General features: G+C 41.1%; 1 protein-coding gene and 1 pseudogene across 1 annotated transcript in view; both read left to right on the plus strand.

Annotated features, from left to right (window-relative positions):
* Tcaim (T cell activation inhibitor, mitochondrial) overlaps positions 1 to 16448 on the plus strand; it is a 34203-nt gene that overhangs the window by 5532 nt on the left and 12223 nt on the right. The window contains 2 exon segments of the mRNA XM_052725323.1: positions 3450 to 3606; positions 10178 to 10430. Coding sequence (XP_052581283.1) covers positions 3450 to 3606; positions 10178 to 10430 — 410 coding nt within the window.
* On the plus strand, positions 4729 to 4883 carry LOC128105980 (uncharacterized; annotated as a pseudogene).

The following is a 16448-nucleotide window of genomic DNA, read 5'->3' on the forward strand; positions in this document are numbered from 1 at the left end:
TAAATTTAGTAAATATTTGTAATGTTAGAAATTGAAACCATTGTTTATTCAAAGCTGTAATTATATAAACAATAAAGTTGCCACATAAATTCAAGAGTATCCTAATCATGTTTTCTGTACCAGTTTTTGGAGTAAAATGGAAGGCTTGAAAGAAAAAGGAGTCTTTCTTCTAAGGGTGCCCTAGGCAGATGTTGTTCAGTGCCTGGAGACATCCTGCATGCTGTGTGCTGCCTGCTTTGTGCTCAGGGAGTACAAACTGACAGAAGTCCTGGGGCAAACTCAGAATCATCAGTATTTTTTAACGTTAGATAATATTACAGAGCTAAGAGCATTAGAGTTATCTCATTGGTCCCTTTGTTTTCATTAACATTGGTCCCTGATTTAACCTGAAATAATAAACCCTGGGCACCAGGCTCAAGTGAACATCCCTGCTTGGTAGCACACCTTGAACATTGCTGCACATCACTACTGGGGATGAAGATCTGGCTGTGAATCTGCACTGTGGAGCAACCAAGAGCATGCCCTCTGCTCTGTGCACCTGTCCACTGCAGCCCCTCTACTTTAGTAAACCTTGCTGAGCATAACAGCCTTTCTGAGTTCTATGAATCCTAGCAGGCCACTGAACCTGTGTAGTTTTGGGGACTCGTACTCACCCAGTGTTCCAAGTCTGACCATTTGTGTTTTCACGTACTCTTTCAGCTGGTGTGCTCTGAGCACGTACTCTTTACTAAGGCTTTGTGCTCACCGCTCTCTCAGCTTGGACTGTCCTTGTAGATACCCCAGAGATGGCTTACCTCTGCCTTCCAGTGAGCCTCTCCCAGGCTACCTTCCTTTCCACTGTTCCCTCTTCATACCTACCAGTATTTTCTCTGTTTCTGTTTTCTTTCCCATGTGCCCTATCTTACTTATTAGGTTTATTGTTTGTCTCCTGCCATCAGTGAAATGCAGGCTCCATGAAGGCTTCTAACTCAGTCGACCATACCGACTCAGCCTAGGCTCTTTCCTGGCTCACAGAAAACTTGCCCCTCTGCTGAGGACAGACTCAAACTCCAAATGCTTGTAGCATCGTACTCCAAATGCAAGATTTCACACTGGCACCCACTGGTGTGGTTTTTCCTTTTAATACTTAGATTACAAAATTCACAGCTAAATACAAAGTTCACTTGAAAATCTCATTGTGGTCCCTATTTCCATTACCCCATTCCTATTCACTTCCTATAGATCTTTGTTTTTATTGACTTCTGCGTTACCCTTCCATTGTTTCTTTTGACAAAAATGAAAACATCAAAAGTAACTTTGAAGATTTCGGTTTTATTTTGCGTAGAGTTTGGTTTTGAAGGTTTTGAGGGTATCACTATGTGGCTTAGGCTACCCTCAAACTCAAGACTTCCTTCTGCCATAGCTTCCCAAATAAAGGGATTTTGGGTTTGTGCCACCAAGATCTCGTCCATTTGCTTTGTTTTATTTTTGTTTTTTGAAAGTGTCTCACTGTGTAACTCAAGTTGACCTCAGACTTGAATCCAAGACTGGACTGAAACCAACAATTGCCTTGCCTCAGACTCCCAAGAGTTGGAATTAGAGATGAGGGTAATTTAGATGTGATATCTATCACTCTATAGATGATCTGGCTGGTTAGGCAGGGGTCCTCTTTCCTTCCACTCCACTTTGTATACCTCCCTCCAAAAGCTTGGCGCTTGGTTTAAAAGGATGACTTTCTCTGATCTGGGTGGACTCTTCTATGGTCAAGGGTATCCCAGTAGCTGTGTTCCCTACCGGAACCTCCAAACAAGCTCTCATGGTCCAACTGCTGGTATTTTAGGAGTGCGCCCCTGCACACAGTTAACTCACGGGTAGGAATGTACCCAACTTGCTTAGGGATTTTCCTGACCAAGCATGTCATATAATAAGCTCTAGAAACAAATATGCAAAATGATTTCTTCTCTCAAGACATTGTGTTCAGAAAGAGAGATTTAAATAATCAAAAGCAGTTGTTATTGCCAAGTATGCACACCTTTAATCCCAGCAGGGCCAGGCAGACGAGGTCAGCCTAGTCAACAAGAGATTTCCAGGCCACCCAGGGTTTCATAGTGAGACCTGTCTCAAAAACAACACCAAAAAACAAACAAAACATTATCAGTTGTTATTAATCCAGGTTTAGAAATGTGCATCTTTACAGTACTCTGGAGACTCAGACAGATAGACCTCAAATTCAACTTCAAGGCCATCCTAGGCTTAATAGACTTAAAAACAATAATAATAAGGCCAGTGAGATAGCTCTGCCAGGAAAGGTGTTTACTCCCAAGGTGGTCAACCTGAGTTCAGTCCCTAGAATCCACATGATTGGAAAGAAAGAATGGATTCCCAGAAATTGTTCTCTGACCTCCACACATATGCTGCTGTATTACACATGCACACTTGCACATACACAAACAAAAAAATTTTTTAAAATATAATAAAAGAAGCAGTCATTGTTCATGCCATTCTGTTACCAACAGCATTTCTTCTTTCTTACATAACAATTGTCCTTGAAATCCTTCCATGTTTGCTCATCTATATCCTATCACGCTTCTCTTCTGGGGACTGTGTAGTACTTCAGTAGTCAAGAAGTTGCCATTGTCATATACATCGAAGAGCACATTATCCCTCTACTATAAAATTAGCTAATTTTTCTCCTATTTGGTTATTTGTCTTATGAATTTGCTTACTACATATATATAAAGTTTTTCTTTTTCTAATTTTTTTTATAAAAATATACCTCAATGGTCTCATATGGAGATACTATTAGAAATAATAAATCCAATTATATAATTATTAATTTGGGAGAGTAGTCATAGCTAAGTTGCTCTATTCCTAAGTAATGAAGGAATCCAATCACCTTTTATTCTGATGCTTACACGGTAATATGTTGTGTCTTACCTTCCACAGTGTGATGTGAAGCTAACCTTTTTTACCAAACAGCTAGGAAATCCCAACATTTCTTTGTGTGTGTGTCTGTGTGTGTGTTTCTGTGTTGGAGTGAAGGAGTGCAGGTGACCATGGAGGCCAGAAAAGGGCACTGGATCCCATGGAGCTGGAGTTACAGGAAGTTGTGAGCTTCCCTGTGGGTGCTAAGAACTGAATCCAGGTCCTCTGCAAGAGCAGTCAGTGCCCTGAACTATGCCAGCCATCCTTCCAGTTCTCAACCTTTTTTTTTTGTTTTTGACAAGGTCTCACTGTAGAGACTGGCCTAGAACTCATTATGTAGATCACTTTGTAGGCTGGCCTTGAACTCACAAAAATCTGACTGCTTCTGCCTCCAAGTGCTGGAATTAAAGACATGTGCCACTATGCCAGGTTACCCCAACATTTTTAACAGTAGATTATTTAATATCTTCAATATACTTGAAGACCACAAATAATTTCTTCTTTCTTTATTCACATGTAAATGCCCTTAATTTTTTTTCCCCTAGGAAATCAATGAAAATTCTCTTAAGAGATTAAGTGTCTACTTAGAAAATCTCCAGAAACCAGGCTTCAAGTCTCTGAAACCAACTCAGCTTACATTTTATATAAGAGAAAAAGCAGCCCAGAACTCATCTGAAGGCCAGGAGCCTGTCAGTACTTCAGGTACGTTTTATTTCTATTGTGTCCCTTGCCAGCTTCATGTGAAATGTTCATTAATTCTGAAATTGCCAGAATACCTTTGGATTAAAGCCTTGATTGTTGAAAAATATCATATAATTACTTTCCTAGCTACATATGTTTAAACATTTTTTTTTCCTAAAGTATTCCAGCCAAGTGTTAGGATTCATGCCTTTAATCTCAGTACTTGAGAGGCAGAGGCAGGTGGATCTCTGTGAGTTTGAGGCCAGCCTGGTTTATGTAGTGAGTTCCAGGACAGCCATGATGGTATATAGGCAAACTATATAGTGACACCCTGTATCAAAACAACAGAAACCCTGAAGTATTCCTATTTATGGCCTTCCAAATTCAGTGTTGGTCTGAGTGTTAGGCATGTCTGTTACATTCACACTTTGAAATCGACAGTATTCCTCCTCTTACTGATCCTGTGAGGGTAGAAATGTTTAACTGTTTGTGACCTAGTGATAGCTGCCCTACATTCAAAGACTACAGAGATGGAGTAAGGTCTTGAACTCAAGTCTCTAAACTTCTACCAGATGCTGTTTCTACACAGCCTTCTTTCTAAGCAGCTGCTTTCATTGATTGCATCAGGATGTAGTAAGGTTGACAAATAGACCTCTAGCTGTGGGTGCACACCTATAACCCTAGTCCTGGGGAGCTGATGCAAGAAGACTGAGTTTGCAGCCAGCCTGGATAGTCAGAGCAAGATCCTAGCTTAAAAACAGACAAAAAAAATTGTGAAGGGCTGGATATGTTAGCACTCAGGAGGCTAAGGCAGGAGAATTACTACCAGTTGGAGGCTAGCCTGGGCTACATAACAAGACTCTGCCTTAAAAAAAAAAAAAAAAAAAAAAGCCTGCCCTGTCCCTTCTTGAAATATCTGTCCTTTTGGTTATCCTTGAGGAAATAACTTTATTTTTTAAAGACTTTTAAATAATTTAAAGATTCACTGATTTTTAATAGGTCTTTGAGACATAGAAAATACTTACAATTCTGCCTGTGATTCCTGACTCTATCTTTGATTATTAAAATGAGAGTTGCAACATTGTGTAGAAAACCCTTCATAGCCCCTCAGAACCTCAGATGGAAAGGAAGGGCTCCATCTCAAAACCAGGAGAGATTCCATGATCAGGAAGGTGGTTTTCCCAGGGTAAGGCTCATCTATTGCCTTCTGAGTGTGTTGACCCTGTGATTTCCTCAAATTCAAGAAAATCAACTCCATAATTTGTGGTAATGGGGGGCTGCATTCGAGCTCTCCCTTTAATGAATTAAAAAAAAAAATTAAAGAAAAAAAATGAAAACTTCTCTCTTCATGTTAAAGGTGGCTTTCCATCCAGCCTAAGGACTAGCATTTGATAATGTATTTTTTCTTGTCCTTTATTCTCCCATGATTGATAATGGAGGTCAAAAGTCACAGATTCTTTTTCTTGGCAGTTTCTCCCATCTGACTCTGGATTTTATTCAAAATAGCCAGGAACAGTAGTGCCAGGATCCTAGCGTGGGGAGCCTGAGAAAGGATGATTGTGGGTTCCAAACCATCCTAGGTTACAGATAGTGTTAATATGTAAAGCATTTTTATACACCAAAAGAAATCAGAATATCTCCCTTACAAAATAGTCTATAGCTCAAATAACAATTAAAAAGAAAAGCAAACTGAAATGATCAGGTGCTGTTCTGCCTACTGCTGACCTTTTTACACTGATGTCTGTACATAGTACAGTGCTTCTGCCAGCCAGGCATGAGGGCCTACACCTCCCATCCCACACTCGGAGGCAGAAGCAGGAGGATCTCTGTGAGTCTGAGGACAGCCTGGTCTACAGCTTGAGTTCCAGGATAGCCAGGACTGTTACACAGATTTCCATTTTAGCTTATCTATTCATTGATTACTGCATCTATGACACAGGCTGCTGTCCAGTACGATAGGACATGTCCTTTAGATCATTGGGATTCCTTTTGAGATCATAACACAGTACATTCTAGAAGTTTATATGGGGCTGGGTGTAGCACGAATCTTAAAAGTTCTTATTAGTAAAATCAAACCCAGTGCCAGTTATTGGGGTGAACGCTGAAAGATCAGAGAAACAGAACAGGCCACAGCTAACCTCACCTCACCAATTCCTCAGTTGATCCTGTTTCTTCAGACTGGAAGCCTCTGAGTCCTCATCCAAATTGATCTCAGATGAACTCCTGCTCAAAGCCTGAAAGCTTAACCAGCCAAAAGCTTCTAGTTTCTGGTCCTCACGCCTTATATACCTTTCTGCTTCCTGTCATCACTTCCTGGGATTAAAGGCATGTGTCACCATGCCTGGCTGTTTCCAGTGTGGCTTTGAACTCACAGAGATCCAGATGGATCTCTGCCTTCGGAATGCTAGGATTAAAGGTGTGTGTGCCACCATTTTCTGGCCTCTGTATCTAGTGGTTGTTCTGTTCTCTGACCCTAGATAAGTTTATTAGAGTGCACAATATTTTGGGGAACACAATATCACCACAGCTGGGAATAACAGCACTCATGTGTAAAGCACTTGTCTAAGTGTGTGAGGCCCTAGTTTCAATCCCCAGTGCGAAGAAGGACAAGTCTGAATTTACATAGCCCACAACAGAGCATGAAGAAGCTTGTCTCCCATTTTCCCTTTGAGACAGGGTAAGTGCTGAGATTAAAGGTGTGTGCTGCCACACCCAGCTAGATTTAGTCATTTTTTAGGTGATTATTTTGCCTGCATGTATGTCTATGTATCACATTCATGGGCTTGGTGCCCAAGATCAAAAGAAGACATCAGATCTCCTGGAACTAGAATTGCAGATTCTTGTAAGACACCATATGGGTGTTGGGAATTGAACCCAGGTCCTCTGCAAGGGCAAATGCAGAACCATCTGTCTCTCCAGCTCTCTCCCAATCCCTGCTTTTTAAAGCCAGAGTCTCACTGTATAGCCCTGGCTGGCCTGGATCTTGCTGTGTGGACAAAAGTTGACTCTTTCAGAGAGAGTCCTCCAGCTTCTGCGTCTTGAGTTGGATGTGTGCCTATGGAGCTACTAATTCAGCTATTTTAAGTCTGAGCTACTTCTTCCTGGCCTTCAAAGAAAAAGTTTGAATTTTTCTTTTCTCCTACCAGTAGTCCTCACCTTACCATCAAATGATCCTGTTAAGAAAACCTTTCTCACTTTACAATGTTCTATATTGTGTATGTATATGTCAAGCAGAGTATGTCTTCGAGAATGAGTTAAGCTCTGGCTCTTAGGAAGAATGCACATCTCAGGAAGGTTGAGGAGATAGTTCAGTGAGCAGAGTGCTTACCATACAAGATAAGGACCTGAACTCTATCTCCAGCATCTACATAAAGAAAAGTCAGCTGTGATAGCATGCCTTGCAATCCCAGCACTGGGAGGTAACAGGAGGACCCCTGGAGCCCACTGGCCACTTAGCTTCACCTAAGATCCTTCAAAATAAGATTGACAGTGCCCGTAGAACAACACCCAAGGTTGACATTGACCTTGACATGAAGGTGCACACATGAGCACAGACAACCAGAAAGGAAGGACGACAGGCAAGCAAAGAGCAAGCACAGTTCAGTCTCACATGGAATTTTGAAAATTACTTTCAAGCCCATCACTATTGGAAGTGATAAATATGCCATGCTGTGGTTATTAAATTGACTAGCATGTAGCTGCTGAAAAGAATAAGGCTCATTTATACATACAGATGTGGAAGATGTTAATCCCACTGAATGAGAGTAAAGACCACCAACCCAAATGTTTTTGGTCAAATTAAGCAAGCTTTATTTTCTGTTAGACAGGGCTATCTCCCTAAAGCAGGGTTTGAGAAAATGGCATTGAACATAGGAGGAAGTAGGGTTTTTGTAGCCCCAAAATTGCAAGGCATAGTGCTTTCAAAGGGTTGAGAGATTTTGAGATATTGGTTTATGTAGGAAGTTGGTTGAACATCTCAAAATTATTTGGCAGAATATTTTTATCAGGGTGGAGGTGTCAGAGTATAGGGTGTGGAACATGTTAAATTCCAGAAAAATGGCCGGGCAGTGGTGGCGCACGCCTTTAATCCCAGCACTCGGGAGGCAGAGCCAGGCGGATCTCTGTGAGTTCGAGGCCAGCCTGGGCTACCAAGTGAGTTCCAGGAGAGGCGCAAAGCTACACAGAGAAACCCTGTCTCGAAAAACCAAAAAAAAAAAAAAAAAAAAAATTCCAGAAAAATGGATCAAGACATAGTCAAACCCAAGTTTTACAGAAAACAGAAATGAACTTATTTTGACCTTATAACATGATGGCTTTTAATTTTAAGATGGAGTTAGCCTGGTTCATCAAAAGGTCACCAAGTTAAGTGGCAAAAGGTTCACATATGGATAAGAGATCATAATGATACCATCTGTACTAAAAGGAACAATTTAAAATGAATCGGTGTATGTTTATAGAAACACATAAGCATTATGTCATATACAGTTCAGAGAAGTGTATAGAAAAGGTTTAGACCAGCACTGTCCAAGAGGGTTTGTATGAGGAAAGTAAGTATCCCACAGATGGACCCTCAAGTATGGCGAACACTAACCATGTGACTGTTGAGTATTTGAAAGCTTGCTCATGTGATTAAAGAACTGGATTTTAAGTTTTATTTATTTACTTTTTTAATAATTTATTTATTTTTATTTTACTTACATTGGAGTTTTGCCTGCATGTATGTCTGTGTCAGGGTGTCAGATCTTGGAGTTACAGACAATTGTTAACTGCCATATGAGTGCTGGGAATTGAATCTGAGTCCTCTGGAAGAGTAGGTAATGCTCTTAACCACTGAGCCATCTCTCCAGCCCCTTAAGTTTTATTTAAATGTTTTTGTAGTAGTGGTGTTGGTGGATTTGTGGGGACAGGGGAAAACAGGGTTGGTTTTATTGTTTTGAGTAAAAGTTTCTTGGCCCAGGCTGACCTCAAACTCACTACATAGCTAAGAATAACTTTGAAGTCCCAATCCATCTGCCTCCACCTCTCCCAAAAGCTGGAATTACAGGCCTGTATCACCATGCCCTGTAGCTTGAGTTTTCCTGCCTGGCCCACAGTCAGGACAAATCTCTGACACCCGCCACTCCCACAGCCATTCAGACCCAACCAAATAAACACAGAGACTTATATTGGTTACAAACTGTATGGCCGTGGCAAGCTTCTTGCTAACTGTTCTTACAGCTTAAATTAATCCATTTCTATAAATCTATACCTTGCCACATGGCTCGTGGCTTACCGACACCTTCACATGCTGTTTCTCCTCATGGCGGCTGGCAGTGTCTCACTCACCCAGCTTCCTGTTCTCTCAATTCTCCTTTCTGTTAGTCCCGCCTATACTTCCTGCCTGGCCACTGACCAATCAGTGATTTATTCATTGACCAATCAGCAACACATTTGACATACAGACCATCCCACAGCAATGCCCAGCTTAGTTTTAATTATTTTAATTGTGAGTATCCACATGTGCAGTTAGCTACCTATTTAATATATGTTGTTTGAAGACTATGTACCAACTGTTAACAATGGTTATATCTAGTAAAGGTATGAGATTATATCCCTGTTAATAGACTTTTACTCATGTGTATGAAACTTTACAATGAGCATGTGCTTATAAAGTATTTGTAGCCCAGAGTCATAGCACACACCTTAAATCCCAGCACTCAGGAGGCAGAGGCAGGCATTTATCTATGATTTTGAGGCCAGCCAGGGCTACATAGTTAGACCTTGTCTAAAATAATAATAATACTTAATAGAATTTTATTTTTTTTGTTGGGGCTATGAACCAAACCTAGGGCCTCATACATTCTAGGCAAGAACTCTGCCACTGAACTAACTATATTTCTAGCTCCCTTATGTAATTTTCAAGCTACATCTAAAAGTTGGGGGTGGGGCCTGGAGAGATGGTTCAGTGGTTAAAAGCACTGGCTGCTCTTCCAGAGGACCTGAGTTCAATTCCAAAAACCCACGTGGCAATTCACAGCAGTCTGTAACTCCAGTTCCAGGAGATCTTACACCCTCATCTGGCCTCTCTGTGCACCAGGCATGCATATGTTGCACTTACATCATACACACACACACACACACACACACACACACACACACACACACACACACACATAAGTTTTTAAAAAATTTTAAAGATGAGTTTCTGTGACCATCAACACTAGGTAGATATAGCCTGGGCCTTCCCCTAGCATGCACTGCCAATGCAGGTGTCCCTATGTGACCTTCTCTCTGCTAGAAGATTTGTGATGGACATAGGAGCACTTCCCTCTCTTTAGTGACAAGATTCATGGGCAGCACTGAAAAGAGTCTCCATCCCCATCTCAGCTAGGGTGAGTGTACTCATTGGTGCCAAACTAGAAAGGAATCCATGAAGATGAGAATGCTGCTATAGAGTTTGGAAGAGAAAGTGGTTTTCCATTTGCTGGGGTGAATTTTAATGGATAATAAAATATTTTTAAAGATTTTAATTTTTAATTGTTTCATGAAAAATGATTCTAAGGTAAAACAAGTAATCATCTGTATTAATTGTTTGGGGAATTATATTCTCTAGGATTTCGGGCAGTCAGATTTACTTTGCACACCAGCGATCTGCTAAGCACAGTATTGTATATTCTCAACTCCTGCAGTTTGTCTGTTGAACACATCCAAAGCTTGAACACTAATGTGCATTCCCAGTCTCTCAAGGAAGCTATAGGGATGCCTGACAGACCCATCAAATGGCATAGGTCCTATTATTCCTTTACTGGGTTCAAGGACCCTGACGAAGACCTTGAACATGTCTCAAGAGTGGAAACAACCCTAATGTAAGTAAAAGGTTTTGTTTAAAAAGCCTTATATAGTTCATGTTTAAATGTAGTTCTGGTTTTCTAAGAAAAGAAATTTTAGTAATATATTTGATACAGAAGCCATGAAAAAAGGTATTTCATGTTTCTTGCTTAAAGTTGCAAAAACACTTCCATTTTTTGTTATTGTTTAATACCATACATGCAAAAGATATGTTTTTTGTTCTGTTTTTTTTTTAATAATTTATTTAACTTTATTTAATGTGCATTAGTGTGAAGGTGTCAGATCTCCTGGGACTGGAGTTACGGGCAGTTGTGAGCTGCCATGTGGTTGCTGGGAATTGAACCAGGTCCTCTGGAAGAGCAATCAGTACTCTTAACCTCTGAGCCATCTCTCCAGCCCCAAGATACAAGTTTTTTAAATCAATTCTTTACACATTGGGCATTTCCAGTCTATTTGGAGGGTTCAAAGTTGATTAAATTTAATAATTCATACTTACAGAAAAACACAGCAGTTGTGGTGACACATGGCTGTAATCTCAGCCTTTGGAAGGCAGTCAGGAAGAAAAGATCAAGGCAGGCCAGTCTGGGATGTATAATGAATCCCTGTCTCAAAATAAGCAGATAGATAGATAGATAGATAGATAGATAGATAGATAGATAGATAAGAAGAGAGGAAGGGAGGGAGGGAGGGAGGGAGGGAGGAAGGAAGGAAGGAAGGAAGAGAAAGAAATCATAAAATATCATCTTGAATGGGTGATTGTAAAAGGATGTTTTTACATTCTAAAAGCTGGATATGAGTAGGATGTATAGTGCTTTCCTTTAATCTCAGCATTTGGGAAACAGAGGCAGGAGAATCTCTGTGAGTTCAAGGCCAGCCAGGGCTACATAATGAGACCCTGTCTCTCTCTCCCTTTCTCTCTCTCTCTTCTCTCTCTGTATATATGTATGAAATACTTGACATACTTAATTTAGTAAGCTGCCATTAATATTTTGATAACTTTATGGTTTTGTACTTGTTTTTTCGTTGGGACAGAGGTTCATAATGTAATGTTAAGTATAAAAAGCTGGTTGTAAAACACTATGCACAATATGAGCCCATTTTGTAAAGTAAAAAGACAAATGATATTCATCAATATATTATCATTCATTATTTTAACATAGCAGTTTGGTATTTTTGCATAATAAGCCTTTTTGTTTTGTTTGTTTGTTTGTTTTGTTTTTTCAGACAAGGTTTCTCTGTGTAACTTTGGAGCCTTTCCTGGAACTCACTCTGTAGACCAGACTGGCCTCGAACTCACAAAGATCTTCCTGCCTCTGTAGGCATGCGCCATCACTGTCTAGCTGTTTGTTTGTGTTTCTAAACAGGCTACACTCTGTAGCTGTGGCTGGCCTAGAACTCACTATGTAGACCAGCCTGGCTTCAAAGTCACAAAGATCTGTCTGCCTCTAACTTCTAGTGGTTAGATTCAAGGCCTGTGCCACCCAGCTAATCCTAATGCTTTTTTTTAATAGACTCCTTAAAGGCAGTCCCATTCCATTTCAGTGATTGTATTCAAAGAAGCCAGTAACTGACCGTAACCTAAGACATTTCTGTTTGCTCTCCATTGCCACTGAACCTCCGGTGTATTATCTGTTCTAATACAAGAGCTGTTTATGGATTACCCAGGGTCCGGGGACAACACTATGTCCGGTGTAGAATATCTGAGGGGAAAAAAAAATCTGTGTACACTATGCTCCTATGTCTGTTAACTTTATTCCTCTAAGATAAAATTCCATCTATTCAGCTACAGCTCCATCAGGCATTCAGGACAAGAATAAATCTAGATACGCCAAGCTCTTTATCTGTCTACTTTATTTCTCTGGGATGAAATCCTGTCTCCATAGCTTCTGTTCCATCCTGATACTCAGTTCCTCTTTGTCCCCTCATTTACTGCCATCTCATATTCCTGCTAACGACTAAGCTCTTATGCTTCCAGCCTCATCTTCATCCTGTTTCTTCTCCCTCCATCTCTACTTGCTCTATACTCCTGGCTCAAGAGTTCTGCCTTACCATCTACATTACCTCTGTGTTCTTCTCTTCTCCCTGGTCATGCCGTTCTGTCCACTCTACAGAAAAATGCCTATCTTTCTTTTCCTGGCCAAGTGGTTCTCTGCCTCCTCAGGAATGTTGCTCTACCTTCCACCTTAATATGTAAAAATCTCTTTTGCTCTCAGTCAGTTGCTCTGGAGAGCCACTAGGCCTCAAGGTGAGGGGATGGTCTGAGCTTCATTTGCACAAGAAACAAAGCTATGCATCTCCTGCCAGCTTGTCTTTGCCTACCTGACCTTATCCAAGTACTGGCTTCAGCAGGGAAATTAGTTACCTAGAAGTTCAGCAGGTCTGAGGAGCTGAACTGTTTGCCAATTGGTCTGGAAATATTTGAGCATGCAAGAATTTTATAGCAGAAGACAGCTGAAATATTAAAGGGTAGATAACACCAAATATTCATAATAAATGGCTTGCCTTTTGACAGACCCTTGGCTGGTCAAAGTATAGCTTTAATACACAGCTGAATATCTATAATATATTCTTGTGGCCCGCCACAGCTGTTGTCGTCTAGCTACATCCCCCACAAGGTTCAGAGGAAGTAGTGGAGAGGGAGACAAGTGCGGCTGAGGCAGGAGTCTAGCTGTGATACTTGTCTGTGTTTATGACTGATAGTCACATCACCTCTAAGTATGCTCCATTGTCTAGATTCCTTTCTGGAAACAAGCTAGAGGAAGATGGAGATCTGGGAGTAATGATTTAATGATGGAGCAGAAGGGATGAGGCAGCAGGAAGTGAGGGTAGACGTGAAGGGCAGTGATATAGCCACATACAGGTGCTAGCTTAGCAATCCAGAAGGGACAGTGGACATAGACAGCTGTGCATGTGCACTCAGCACAATGGTTCAGCTGGCTAGAAGTCTGCATATACCTTCAGAGGATACTGTTTGCTTACCTTGACCTCTGTCAAGGCCAACACAGTGCTGGGAGTACCTGGCTAAAGGATATAGAAAAAATTAGATTGTTTAATTCAAGACAAAAACAGAAATGATGGTGTTGGACCTTACTCAAGCTAAGGGGCTTAAGGATAAAGTATTAAAGAGTTTCAGACCTAGGCTGAGTGAACATTCGTTGTTTAAAGATTGTCCCTGGGACCCAGAACTAAGATAGCTAGGTGACAAAATAATGACTGGAACTAGAAAAAGATAATTCAGCAATGTTCTTCAAGGTTTCTTATGTAAGCTGATTTTTCATAATCTCTTCATCTAAATATTCAATAAAATTCCCTTCTTTAATTTGATAAACTTTGTTTTATTGCATTGTCCTAGATAGTGAGTTCTCAAGAATATGGAATATGCCCATCATCAATGAGCACTAACCTGCATTTGGTGTTCACAGAACCCACCCAATACCTTTAATGACATGAATTTTAAAACTATGGAATAAATATGGAAATGGAAGGTGTGGCTCAGTGGAAGAACACTAGGAAAACAAAGTAAATCTTGGTTGGAATAAATACAATGTGGTGGGCTAAATGGTCAGCCTAGCAAATTCAGAGTGTCACGTGGAAACGCAGTCGGTGCAGTCTGCAGTGACTTAGCAGTGAGAGGACTATCCTGACTTTAGAGTGCTCTTATTAACTTCCTTAGCATGTACTAAAAACATCTGAATATGCCTGTGTCTAGATGAACCACGCTGCTGTGGATCCTTTTGTTTTTCTCGAGACAGGGTTTCTCAGTGTAGCTTTGCACCTTTCCTGGAACTCACTCTGTAGCCCAGTTGGCCTCAAACTCACAGAGATCCGCCTGGCTCTGCCTCCCGAGTGCTGGGATTAAAGGTGTGCACCACCACCACCCAGTGCTGCTGTGGATTCTTGACTTCTTCAAAGCATGCTTTGTTTTCCATTCAGACTCTTGTGGCTTACTCTGTACCTTAAGGAAGAGAGCAGCTTTGTAAACTACTGTTTCAGGAATTAAAGTCAGGGGAAATTGATCACTATTAATCAGTCCAGTTGTCAGTAGCTATTTGTCGTGACATGGTAGTGAACCTGTCATTAGACTCTTTCTTAGCTTCATAGATGAAATTAATAATGACATAGCATTATGGTAGATAGTTAACATTATACAAAGGCCTTTACATGATTTGAACATTGATATCTCAGGGACTTACATGAACCCATTATTATGCTTTATGGAGTTTGAGTGTAGCTTTAAGCAAGTGTAATTTTATGACAGAAGGTCCAGGCCAGGAAACATGAGAGAAGACAATACTGCAAGAAAAGGAACCCTGAAAGTGAACTGCAGTGTAGACTAAGTGTCCTCAAGCTGACACTAGATTTATGATACCTGTACTTTTGCTTTTGTTTTGTTTTTGAGACAGAGTCTCACTGGTTACCCTAGGCTAGACTAGAACTCTGTGCATTTCAAGCTGGCCTTGAACTTCCAGAGATCCAACTGCCTTGCCCTCCAGAAATTAAAAATGTGTGCCAATATGCACAGCCTGCAACCCAGTATTCATCTTTTTTTTTTCTTTTTTTTTTTTTTTGGAAAAAGGGTTTCTCCGTGTAGGCCTGGGTGTTCTAGAACTCACTCTGTAGACCAGGCTGACCTTGAACTCACCGAGATCTTCCTGCCTCTGCCTCCCAAGTGCTGAGATTAAAGGCTTATGCTAGTATGCCTGATTTGGGAAACTAATAGTCTTAAAAGGGGGTATGGGCAGGATTAATTGATATACCAAGTAACGAATCAAAAATTAATGAGCACATTTACCTAGCCGTAAGGACCCAATTCCTCATTTTGCCTTGCAAAACCCTTCATGGTCTTTCCCCTCTTCCCTTTCATTGTGCCTCAGGTCCTCCCCTCTGTAGAACCATCTATTTGGACATCTGGTTCACCTGTGCACTTACATGATGGGCACACCCTCCCTTCTTACCCACATGTCTCAGATTCAGGTCCACATGCCCATTGTATAGGACCTTCCAGCTGAAATTAATTTCTGAGCCCTCTTTGTTTCTGATACTCTGTTCTCCTTTTAGATAAGTCTTCTTTTACAATGAAGACGTTATCTTCCCTGTGTTCCCAGCACAACTCCATACTGGTTATTTGTGATAAATCTTTGATAAACTCATAATGACTTCATTGTTTTGCAAGTTGTAAACTTGATACATCTTAATGCTTCAGCTCACTCTAAAATGGTTGATTGAATCATCTTCTGTCTAAAGGCTTTGTCAGGCAAATTTGAGCTCTCTTTAGCATGGCTTTTATTGCATGGTATCATGGACATATCCCACAATTTTTCAGGCATCCCCATGAGGAGCTGTATGAGTACTCTATTTACTCTTTAAATTGTTTCTCCCGCCAGGCAGTGGTGGTGCACGCCTTTAATCCCAGCACTCAGGAGGCAGAGCCAGGCAGATCTCTGTGAGGCCAGCCTGGTCTACAGAGCGAGATCCAGGACAGGCATCAAAACTACACAGAGAAACCCTGTCTCGGGGGAAAAAAAATTGTTTCTCTCCTCTCCTGGAGCTTTCTTTTGCACAGGCATGCCAAATGCCCACCTACTCCCACATCTGATACGTTTCCCTTGGCTCAGTCACCTTCTCATTCTGTGTGAACACACTCACACACACACACTGCATACACTACTTTTTCATCCCCCTACCCCCAGACTCCACCCAGGTATCTTATTTCTCTAGACTTCCTTTGGAGAGTCAAAGACTGCAGGCAGTAACAAGCATGCCTGTGTCTGACTGTTCTTAGCACAGCAGCAGACATCATCCAGGGAGGCAGTGCTGTGCTCTGGATGCGCCTTCTAAGAGCCACCCTGCTCTAATCCTCAAAGCATTCTTTAATTGAGGAAATACTTAAAAGAAGCTGCCATAACTGTAATATGACCCAGCAAGGGTAGGCAGCCTCTTGAAGTAGGCTTGTTAGAAGTGAAGATCTGGGGCTGGAGAGATGGCTCAGTGGTTAAAAGCACTGGCTGTTCTTCTGGAGGTCCTGAGTTCAATTC

This window comes from Peromyscus californicus, unplaced genomic scaffold (genome assembly GCF_007827085.1).
Source record: "Peromyscus californicus insignis strain IS unplaced genomic scaffold, ASM782708v3 Scaffold_11__1_contigs__length_118956290, whole genome shotgun sequence".
Classification (NCBI taxonomy): Eukaryota; Metazoa; Chordata; class Mammalia; order Rodentia; family Cricetidae; genus Peromyscus; species Peromyscus californicus.